The 12614-nt window shown below is 38.2% G+C and overlaps 1 protein-coding gene across 2 annotated transcripts in view; it reads right to left on the bottom strand.

Moving 5' to 3' along the window:
* The window catches only part of LOC112211468 (endoplasmic reticulum metallopeptidase 1-like), an 86686-nt gene that overhangs the window by 3370 nt on the left and 70702 nt on the right, over nucleotides 1–12614 (bottom strand). For both annotated transcript variants that reach the window (XM_067053134.1, XM_067053135.1), the window contains exon 12: nucleotides 6805–6980. In XM_067053134.1, the coding sequence (XP_066909235.1) occupies nucleotides 6805–6980 (176 nt within the window). The remainder of the gene's footprint in view (nucleotides 1–6804; nucleotides 6981–12614) is intronic.

Consider the following 12614-nt stretch of genomic DNA (forward strand, 5'->3'; position numbering starts at 1 on the left):
AAGGAACTTTGTTCAATGGTCGGACAAGGACTTTCTTTCAGGCTTTAGGAAAAACGGAGTTTTGAAGGGAGAAGTTATAAATGAGTAATAATAGTTATAAATAACAAGAGGTGCTGAAGAGACTGAGTTTTAGAGAGAGGGCACTCCATGTCCAAGTATGTAATTGCCAATTGATTAACCTGGGTGGCCCATGTAGCATAAAGGGAGAGGCAGAATTGGAATTGAACGAATGGGGAGCAAGTGTGACTAGAATAAGGGTGCATTTAGTAGGGAATATGCCCCGGGATTACCAGGAAATCATCGTGTACGATCTGTCAGGAAAAGTAGGCCGGGGGGTCAGGAACAAAGAGGGAAAATGGAGCATTAGAATAGGGGAAAGACATTTAGCTGCCAAGAAATTTTCATAGATGAGATAGTGCGAGCAGGAGGCATAAACAAAGCGGAAGATTGGAGACATGCTATCGTGCAGGAAAATACAGATATATTTTTTAACGAAGGTGAGATACTGGGTGCAACTGGAAAAACTGTGCACAAGATCCTCCTTATACAAGAGAGGGTAACATACGTGGAGGAAAGTAGGTACCCACAGGCACTGCATCAACACATCAGGGAGGAGCAAGCAGGAGTGTGAAAAAGCAGGGAATAATCATAGATGGCACATTGCCATACAATGGCCCATTGTAGGCAGTGAAGAAAAAGAGTATGCTGGGGGATAGCAAGAAGTATAGGGTTGTCATTGATTACACGAAACTAAATAAGAACACAGTGGATGAAAAATATCCAATACCCTGATTCGAGGACATTCTGGATAAATTAGGTGGTGCAAAAATATTTAAAAGCAGTTTACCAGGATTTAAAAGCAGGCTACCACCAGATAAAAATGCACTCAAAAGCCCGGCAAAAGACAGTGTTCATGTTCGAGCAGGCACATTATGAATTTATGCAAATGCTATTTAGATTAAAAAATGCTCCTATTACATTTCAGCGCCTTATAGATGAATTCCTACGGGAGATAGAGGAGTCCATGAGTCAGATTTGTATGGATGACCTATCAATGTTTAGGAAATCAGAGACAGAATACTTACATCTTCTGGACAGTGTAATTCAAAGAATCAGGCAACTTGGATTAAAATTATCAAAGAAAAATGACTACTAGGTCAGAGGCAGATCAATTTTTTATTACATACTATCTCAAAAGAGGGAATCAAACCTGATGCTCAGAAAGTGGAAGCAATACAAAGGAAGACTGTATCACAAGATGTGAAAGGAGTCCGAAGACTCTAAGGAACCTTGAATTATTACTGACAGTTCGTGCTGGAGATGGCTGGGTACCTGGTACCTCTTAATAACTTATTGGAGAAGGGAAGGAAACTCAACTGTGACACCAGTAATGGAGGATAATATTCGGCAGTACTTGAAGCAGCTGCAAAGGGAACTTGTGCTCGCGTTGCCCGATTTTCACCAAGCACTACAATTACAATGGACATGAGTGAATACGTGCTGAGAACAGTTTTATCTCAGGAAGGCGAAGAGGGCGAGCTGCTAGTGGCTTCTGCGAGGAGGCACCTTACTAACTATAACTAGGTACGGTGCTTTGGAGAGAGAATTGTTGGGAATAGTGTGGGGCATGAATCATTTCAGCCCTTACATGTTCGGGAGGTATGTTCGCGTTCATAACTACCACAGACACCTTTAGGTTATGAGGTGGAAAGAGCTGTTGAGCCAATACAATTTGGACATTGTATACAAATCAGGAAAGGGAAATGTAGTCGCCGACTGGTTTTTGAGGGCTATAATGGTGAACATGATAGAAGAAGACAAAGGAGAACCATCTGGGAGTATGCAGCAGCTTTTGCAAGAATGGACACTGGGAGTGGAGGAAGAACAAGATATGGTGGAAGGTACCAAGAAGAATTGTCAGCGGAGAAGAGCCTGATGGATAAAAGACAAACGGACATGGCAGAAATGGAAGAGATTATCAATGATTAACGGAGACAAATTAATTGGAAAACAAAGACATCCGGCCAAATAAAGGTTGAATATACCAAGCATCGGAAGAGTGAGATTACAAACATCTGGTCACAACTGGGGGCTAGAGAGGATCAAATCTGTACAATCCTTCGAGACACATCCAAGCCCGGGATGAATTACCATCTTTACATCGGTAATGCCTTAATTTGGGAAAAATTGATAAGATTATGGCGATCGGAGAAAATTGGAGTAGACAGGTTGTTTGTCTTGTGTAAACTCATAGTGGATACTTTAAGAGATGCTGAGCGACAGAAGGAGGTGACGCTCATGTATCACCAAGGGAAAACAAATCATCAGGGTCTGGGCATAACTCTTCAGGTGCTAAGTAGAAGATACTTTTGGTAGGAGATGAAAAGGATGATAAAGGAAACCAAACAAAACTGTAAGGTTTTGTCTCAGGACCAAGTACGATAGGAACCCAAAAAGAGCAAGGCAAGAAGAAAAACACCAACTGCTGACACTCCGAGCAATCTACAGGTTGACTCCTTCACTTCGAGAGGATAAATGTCATACATTTGTTCAGCAAGGCAGCAATGGCATATCAAGTTCAGGAGAGATCATCAGAGGCTGTATTGGTGGCGCTTCGGACTTGGTTTCAATTTCATAGTGTTCCTGATTGCATTGCATTCGATAATACCAGCATTAGGACAGAGAATAAAGCATTGGACGAGGCATGGCATTTTAACACACCCAGACATATCAAGAACAGTGGAAGCATAGAGCGGCCGCATGGCACACTCATTGATCATTTGAGAGTATTATTAGATGGAGAAGGGCTTGGAGCCGGACGTTGCCATGTCACAAGCAATGGCGGCTTATAACCACTCAGTAACAAAATTTTTACTGTTCAAAATTCTTTTTGGACATTGTTCACATCGACGGGACTATAAGACCATGACTGTGAATGAGGAAGACATAATTAACAATGGAATAGAGCTGAGGAAATTGGGACAAGATACCTACCCAAAAGGTAGGCTAAAAATGAGAAACGCAAAAGGGTACCAAGATTTAAGTGTCCACGATTCCATGGGAGCAGTAAAAATTGCAACTACAGTGTACCGTAAGCTAGGCCCGAATAAGGGTAAGAAGTTACAACGTTATGAAGGGCCATTTAATTTAGGGTAATTCAGGAGCACAATGTTGTTCCTATTGAAAGTCTTCAGAAGCCAAAGAAATCCATAAGGAGAACCGTTCACATTGAACTATTAAAGCTTCCAGTATCAGAACAGTGAGCTAGAGTGTCTTCAGCTCAGCAGCACACAGTGAGCTTAGTATATAGAATACTATTTTTTTTTTAATTCTTAGATATAAGTTAGTTTTAGGACCTTTTGTTTATTTTATTTTTATTCAATTCAATTTAATTGTAATTTGTAGGTGTTTATGTCAAATCTTATTGTAGGCATCTTTTGTAAATATAATTTTTCTGTGATTTCTATTATTATGTAAAATTTTCTATAATTTTTTTTCTGTAAGTTACTTAAAGGACCTCATTTTATATTTTTCATTTATATTTTTATATGCGTTCAGTGTAAAGCGAAAGAATAGGTAGTGTTTTTGTTCTTATATTTTGGTTAAGTTCTTATATACTTACATTTTATTTTATTTTTAGTTAACAAGGGTTGTTGTAACTGATCACCTGTTCACTAAATGTATATAGGGGAAAAGATCCCATCAATAAACAATATTGATTTGATGTTCAGAGCGAGTTGTTCTATCTACCTATTTCCTTTTTTTTTTTTTTTCCCTCTCTGCAGTCGGGGAATTTGCAGAATTTTATTTCTAAATTATAAATACCAACAATTTCCTATTAGTAAATATGATACATAGATAAAATGGGTAAGGTAACAGAAGGACCAGCTATGGAGAAGGTACAGAAGTTTGCCCCAATCTCTGCGGAACAATCAGGTTATAGTACCCTACTCATTGCTTGAATTCTCAGTCCTTACTATTCCTATCAAGCCTTAACGTTACCTCCTACAAGCTTCCATAAATCTGTATTGAAAGCCAAAGGACTTAATTCTTTAATGGAGAAAGTTCTGTCTTTAGGTTGAAAATATTCAATAACATACTGACTGAATAAAATTGTTTCCAAATCAACAAGTCAGCAGATTTTTGGAATACTGAAAGTTGCTGGAATAATGAAATGGACACCTTGGGTCTTTTGGCACATGCCAACCAGAATGTGAGATGCTGGAGACAGAAGCAGCAGATCCCACTATAAACTACTATGGTGTTAGCAATGACATATGAGAGAAAACCAATAACATTATTACAATGGGAAAAATTAAATAGGTAATCAACATATTTGTTCCATTCAAAGCAAATGGTACTGATGGCATCTTTCAGGTACTATTGCATAAAGGACTTCCAGAGATTAAAATCCATTTACTTACTCTTAAAAGGCTCTTGAATATATCCCCATTAGCTGGAAAATATCCCAAATGTCCTAGTTATCCAAACCATGGGATGTGACAGCTGTGCGGTTTGGGGCGCAGGTCCCAGTGCGCTCGGTTCGGAACACTGTGGGTTCGATTCCCACCTGGGGCAGTTAAAATTCATTTTTCGGCAGTCCTGAGGAATAAATCTTGACACTCCCACCTTGGTTAGTACGCGGCGGAACTTAGGTAGCCGTCAGGGGTTGGCAAAAAGGACCATTAGGCCCACTTGCCGGAATTGTTACCCCCACCAAATACCAGTACCAGTACCCAAACTATGAAAAAGATCCCAAAGGCTTTAGATCAATATGCACTTATATAATTTCTAATGAAATCATTCGTAAAGATTGTGCAAAGACAAAGTAGAGAACAGAGGCTATTAAAAATTGGAATACAGTCAAACCAATTTGCATTTCAAGCAGGCTAATCCTGTGAGGTTAGGTTACACCACATAACAAATATAAATTATTAAAAGTCACCAAATTTTCTTAAAATCTTCATTATCTTTCTTACCATTAAGGCTTAGAATCTGTTTCCAATTATCAGATTTCAAAGAAATAACTGACAATGAAATAACTGACACCAAAGCTACATATATCCTTCAAATTAAAAAAATTGTGAAAATTGACAATTTGCCCAACATTTACTGTTAATCCCTGACTTTTCCTGAACACACGCAATTTCTGACTAGTAAACACAGTTAAAAATTAAATAACTTGCCCCACTTGAAAATATCCCTACAGTAAAATAATAATGTGATACACAGCTATCCCTAAATTTATACTAAATCAGCATTGTATAATAAATAGTGATGCATGAGAGAATATTTCAGATGGGTCACAGGTGTTTCGTTAGAACCCACAGAAACTGCCTGTACGATAGCAGCAAACTAGTTTGCGCCAGGGCACCAGTGACAGATATTCACAAGCATCAGGATTCCAGTCAAGTACAACCCAGTTATCTATATACAACACTTAAACTGTTTCTCAAAGCTTTCAAGGATGTATAAAAGTCTTAGATTCACGGATCTATAGGCATGGTCTATACAGTAGTGGGTAACAATAGGCTAGAAATTCACTAATCTGTTGTACAAAAAAACCTGCGGAATGAGCTTGCAGACTGGGCTTGTATAAAGTATCCCTCCGTTTGTGGCTAGCTAATAGGTTTGTACAGAAGAGCAGTTTTTGATTTTTGGTTGTTTTACTTATTAAGAGAGGGATATAGAAGCCAAGACCTAGTTAATCAAGAAAATTAAAATAACATAAAAATCTAAACATCAACAACTGATAAGAATCCTATGGCAACCATAGTATTTTGAAGGCTATTCCCCTAGAATTAGGAAAAACCTGGGCATTAGCTTTAAAATGTTAACTTTTAGGACTTTAACCTTTATTTAGATAGGTGTGACACTCCAGGTAGTAATTTAAAGTTCATACCAGTGAACTTTGAACTCATACCGCCCCATCCCTTCTGGACTTCTCCTAATATGAGGCATTCTTTAAAATAACAAGTTAGTTGACTTATAGAAGATATTGCCAATTTCGTCTCTCAAAAAGTGAAATAAGAACACAGTAAAGCTGTGTAAACCTTAAAAATTCAGGATATTTACCTCACTCACATTGAAATACTTGATTAAATTGGCAGCTGGCTATTTTAGAGATTAAACAATTTTTTTGTACGTATAATCTTTTTACTTTCTTGAGACTGGTTATTATTGTTTAAATAAAATAAATTTTATCCAATTTAAGTCTCAAAACAATCTATATTTCTTTATAAGTCCAACATTTCAGCCAATTCAGCCATCCTCAAGGACAATATTAAATAAAAATTTACAACAGGCATCCTGAAGGATCAAAATTATGTTAAAGCCACCTCAAATTGACTGTCTTTCTAATGGAAAGCTTAAAAAAAAGACAAAACAAAACATGCTGGCTCAGATGATAAATATTTATTTGCTCAGTTACCATTAGAAAACATAAATTAAAATCAAAACAAAACCTTCAAAATAAAATATAGAATGAAATTTAAAATAAAACAGTAGGTTTCCTCAAAACTCAATTCATCCCATCTTGCTTTGTTGACTTACCACTGTCAGATTTTTGAAACCACCTAGATTTTTAAATCAGTTTTGTTTAAGTTGTAGTAGGAATTTAGAAACAAAATTGGAGTTCATCACTTCTCCATAAAATTCCATTTCTTTCAATACCTTGTGAGTAAAACTTATCATTCCTAAGAACCGGAAAAGGAATCTATAGTACTGAATTACAAATATAATGAATGAAATAGCCATAATACTAAACTTTGAATTGTATCTTTCGTACAGTAAACGTTTACTTACTTTCAAATCAACAGTAAAATTTAAAGGCAATGGGTCAGAGCCACATGAATAGTAAATAAAATAGGTTTTTCTTCCATTCCATGAGGGACCAGCAAGAGGTTTTTCATTCAAGATACTCCATGATATTAAATCAGCATCGAGGATAGGCGATAGTATAAAAGTCATATGATCTGGACCTGTGAAAAGAAAGATACTAATTACAAAATGTTTTTAGTGAGCTATATAAAGAGTAACCCATAAGCTTTTAGCAATAATTAAATAGGTTAAAGTAGACCTCAAAAGCAACAAAAAAGTTTATATAGACAATGGTCTGATTCTAAACAGAAAAAAAGAAAATGGATATTTTATATTTTTTTAAGCTTATCATCCTTTTAGTTAAATAGGAAAATAAACTTAAGATATTGTGGGATTATTAACTTCTTCAGAGGCAATAATTGACGTTAGCAAAGAGAGTGTTTGAAATGGGTTTGCCACTGTCGAAATCATTATCAACATTTTTATTTCTCTTATATATTTCTTTCAAATCTATTTTTATTTATAATTCATTTAATATTTCATTATTTTACATTTGTTTTAGTGGCAAACCCATTTGAAACTTCTCGCCATATGATCAATTACTAACAATTAATTAATAATGAAGAACTTGTGTGTTTTTTTTGTTATCTAAAAAAACTGAATGTTTATGTTTATAATAATTGTGAATGTGTTGTTTTAATTTCAAGTATGAACATTGTTGTTTGGATAATAAAGACCTAAAGATTCATCTTTATTATTATACAATAGGAACAGGCAGTAAAGTGGTGACCCCAAACGTAAGTTTATTGTTTATTTCTCTTATTAATTTGATTGAACTCTGATGAAGCATGCATAGACACAATTTAATCGACCAGCTAACCGGTGAGGAGGAGCAAAAGGAATTAGTGGAATCGGCAAAAATACCCAACGCATTGTCTCGGCTAACCAGATTTTTTAGGGAAGAACCTGACCTGTGGTTCATACAAATTGAGGCGGTGTTCAGCTCTTGTTGTACAGCTAATAGTAAAACTAAGTTTCAGCTGATCATCATCCTGGAGTTAGCAGCTCTAAAGCAGGTTGCCGATCTTGCCCGAGACCCCCCTGCCACTGACCCATACGAGAGGCTAAAAGAGCGGCTACTCTCCATCTTTGGGTCCTCAGACCACTCCTGAATTACGAAGCTGTTGGAACATATGATTTTTATTAAGTCAAAAAACAAAACAACTACTCTCTGTTGTTTTTATACTGAAAATAGACAGACAACTTCTTAACATCTCTGTGAGCACACACATATCGTCTCCAGAATTTTGCTTTCACTCAAATGCTTTATACGTTTTTCCAACTGAAGATCTTTCCCTCTTTAAATCTGTGCAGGAATATTATTATGAAGGTCTTTCCATCCATGAACATTACATGAACCCCTCTCCTGTGGGTCCTCTTGCCTCTGCAGCCTTAAAGGCTCATATCAATTGTTACCTCAAATTAATTCTTCCCTGCCAATTCAGCCAACCAGTAATTCTAAAGGGCTTCCTAAAAACCCTGAAGTAGCAAGCACCCTTCCCTATTCCAAGTCTACATGTCATTCGAATTCAATGGGTCATTGTAGTAAATTAATAAATTCCTTAGTGGTACAACACAAAAAACATTCAGTCCATTCAGCTGTGCCAGAGCCACTTATTGACATTTCGTGGGCAGTTAACTCCATACAAAATCTCTCACAACAGTTACCCTCTTCTTTGGGGTCTCCTAGCAGTCCTCATGGTCCTACTGGGCTCCATGACCCTGATTCACTGAGGTAAGATCGTTCAGCTTTATCTGATCTTAACAAATGTAACGACATTTCGTTAGAAAATATTTTTGTCCAAGACGAAACTCCAGGATCAAAACGCCCAGCTGCGTCAGATTCTAGTTACACTAGCAACATTTCGCTGGTAAATAATTGTCTTCCGTTTCCCTCACAATTGCGGTGCACCTCCAAGAGGTCCCCGATTGGTGGTCAACCTGAACCTACCCGCCTGCCTCAGCCTGAAATCCCAAGATCTAAACTGCCTACTTCACTAAACACTAAAAAAATCAATGACATTTCGTTGAATGTTACCTTTATGCAAAATCACTCACAGCACTTACCCTCTTCTGTGAGGTCTCTAGGCAGTTCTCTTGGTCCCTCCAAGCTCCATGAGCTTGATCCCTTGAGATCAGATCGTTCAGCTTCATCCGATCTTAATAAATGTAACCACATTTTGTTAGAAGTTACATTTCTCCGAAATGGTTCAGTACGTCTCAACCCCCAGAGATCCCTTCTCCTCATAGTGTTTCTGAGTCCAAAACTCATAGATCTAGATGCCCAGCTGCATCAGATCCTCACCATACCATCGAAATTGTGTCAGGACTTCATCATCCACGAGATGCACTGCCGCACCTTACCTCCAAGAGGTACTCAATAAATTACCGCCTTTCTCCTGTTCGCTACGTAACTCTCGAAGAGGCCCTGCAGCTGAAAAAGAAACTTATATATTTCCTTCGGTTAAGTGGCAAACATATTGCTCATCGGCATTACAACCGCCCAATTTGGCCATCATAACCAGGGGAATGTAGGAAGCCGATCTTTTCTTAAGTGGTTATGCGAAGGTTGCAATGTTCATCGGAATAAAGTTCACGGTTGGGCTAGTAAAAGTTCCTTTTAAACCCCTACCCGCCGTAACAGAAGCTATTGGAGAAACAGAGGTTGAGCAATCAACGGCAATCACAGTTTCTTCGAGAAATGCAGCAATTGGCCGCAGGTAAGGTTCCTGCAGATATGCTTAACACCTTGTGGCTAAGAGGGCTACCTGAGGGAATGCAAGCAGCCTTAGCCGCCACAGATCACACGGATTCCACGAAGCTGGCACATATTGTGGATAAAATAGCGGAAATTCAGCAGCCCTCAAGTAATTTTATCATGGGGAGTCACTCAGCACCTACTTCTTCAAGGATGGAAGACATTAAGGTAGCGATTGATGACCTAACTGCGGAATTAGCCACTCTGAAAACGCTAATGGGATCCAGGATTAGCTGCTGCGATAACAGGTCGCCCAACAGGGATCGCAGGGCTTCGAGGAGTAAAAGTGGACGGCGTCTCTTCTACTACTGCTTCTACTATAACAGATTCAGAGAAAGGACTACAAAGTGCCGTCAACCTTGCAGTTGGAAGACAGCTGGGACTTTAAACTAGTAGCAGTGGCGAACGAGGCAGGTTTCGTCGCCGAAATTACCAACTGCCGACTTTTTATCGTCGACAAAAAGTTCGGGACCAGATATCTGGTAGATACAGGAGCCACTATATCTGTCTTTCCAGTGAAAAACAAGAAAGTAAAGCCGAACATGCAGTTCACCTTGTATGCGGCCAATGGTACGCCCATTCCCACATATGGAAGCATAGTCCAGAACCTCGATCTTGGTCTTCGGAGGAAAATTACATGGAGGTTCATAGTAGCAACCGTGAGTCACCCAATCATCAGTGCAAATCTATTATATCACTATAATATTATGGTAGATCTCGCTGGATGTCAGCTGGTGGACCAGAAAACAGGATTGACGACACGTGGAAGATTAGCTAAGGTGCCAGTATCCACTGTTTATTTGGTACCAACCGATGAATGGTACACAGCCTTGCTACTCCAGTTCCCTAGCGTTACACAACCAACATCCTTCGTCAAAGAGCCAAAACACGACGTCGTCCACCATATAGAGACTCACAGAGCCCCAGTCACAGCTAAAGCACGCCGCCTGCTGCCGGAGAGGTACAACGCCGCCACGCGAACAAATGATTGAAGAGGGAATTTGCTCTAATTTTGCTCTTGTCCAATAGCTCTAGAGCCAGTCCACTACACATAGTGGAGAAGAAGGATGGGGTATACGGCCCTGTGGAGATAATCAACAGTTGAACGCCAGGATGGTCACCACTAAGTTCCTCACTTGACGGACTTCAACGTTAATATGCACGGTAAGAAGATCTTCACTACATTGGATCTCAATAGAGCATATTACCAAATTCCGGTAGCAGAAGAAGATATTCTTAAGACTGCAGTGATTATACACCCTTCGGTCTTTTTAAATTTCTTCGAACGTGTTTTGGACTAAGGAACACTTTGCAGACCTTTCAACAGTTCCTGGATCTCGTGCTTCGAGGCCTCGACTTCGCTCGGTGGCTCCTGGATGACATCATCATTGCCTCCAGAAACAAACCTGGCAAAGTGTGTCTTCGCTTGTCACGAAGGTGCATTCTTAGGACACGTGGTCGACGCCACTGGCTTTTCCAGCCAAGGTTGAAGCTATTGCATCATATCCCAGACTGGCTACGATAAGGGACCTGTGACGTTTCCGGGTATATTAATCTTTTACCGTCGTTGCATACCCAGAGCGGCAGATTTGGAAGCTCCACTCAACAAGTTCCTCGCTGGGGCGAAGAAGAATGATAAGAGACCAATCACCTGGGAAGAAGAATCCATCCAAGCATTCGAATGCTCCGAAACTGCCATTCAGAATGCTGTAGTGCAAGGACATTCTAGAGAGAACGCTCATCTATTCTTAGTATGCGACGCCTCCAGTACTGCATACTAAGAATAGATGCTGAAGAGAATAACATGAGAGCAGTTTTACACCAGAAAGATGGTAACATTTGATGACTTCTCAGATTTTTTGCTTTACTTTTTACTTATGTCAAGTGTTTATATCTTTCTTAGCCCTGACGAAGCCCTGCAATGTGGGGCGAAACGTTGGCTCAATTAAAATAGTCATTACTATTTGAGTTTCATTTAATCGCACCCAGACCATATTTCATTTATTACTACACATGGAACAAAATTGCTTAGCTTGCTTTTTTTATTTAATACAACAAATAGACAATACTGAAACGATATATTGTAATAATTTTTAAAAATAAAATAAAAAGAATTTTGATCGTTTTATAACTTAATTTCAAATATAAAAGAGATAGCTTGGGTTGAAATTTAAAAACTTTAATATCAAATAGATAATAGAATTTTATTTAAGCTTTATAATATAAAAGAGAGACTCTTAATCTCAGGGCGGGTTGCTAGGCAATCAGAAAACACACTTATTATAATTATACTTAATTAAATTAATATCTATTTTATACATGAATCTATTTTTATGTATACCAAAACTAACCAAGTTCACGATCTTCTTTTGATGATTCCTGGTATCTTCTTTGTTTCTAATGTTATTGTCCTAGCGTCCAATTCCTTCTCGGACAGAAATTGATGAGGACCTCCTCATCCTGCAGACCTCCTTTCACTTCTGCGCCCAAACAACGAATGCTTCTCTCCTCTCCTCTATCTTCGATGTTTACTGATCAATCCAAAATAATCGATTGTGGTACAATCGCTCCGTTTTACTTGTTATGGTTTGTGAAGTGAACGGTCTATTGACAATTGTTATGTTTTTCTATTTCTTCTTTGATTTTTCTTTTTCTATAATTACTGTATAGAAATGGCAAAGGTTGAAAAACTTCAATCCATCTTAACACAACCAACCCAACGAACACTTTATCGGACAATCTAGACATTTGCTGTACTAAAATAGTTTCCGTAAGACAACTTTGTTTCAACAACATTTTACTTCATTCAATTTTGTTTCCTACATTTTGTTTTGATTTCTCATTTATTTCTAATTCAGAATTTTCATCAATTTCTAATTCACAATTTCCATTAATTTCTAATTCACAAAATTCATTAATTAAAATAGTTTCCCTAAGACAACTTTGTTTCAACTCCATTTTATTTGATTCAATTTTG

This window comes from Halyomorpha halys, unplaced genomic scaffold (genome assembly GCF_000696795.3).
Source record: "Halyomorpha halys isolate HHAL.00 unplaced genomic scaffold, Hhal_1.1 Scaffold1009.1, whole genome shotgun sequence".
Taxonomy (NCBI): domain Eukaryota; kingdom Metazoa; phylum Arthropoda; class Insecta; order Hemiptera; family Pentatomidae; genus Halyomorpha; species Halyomorpha halys.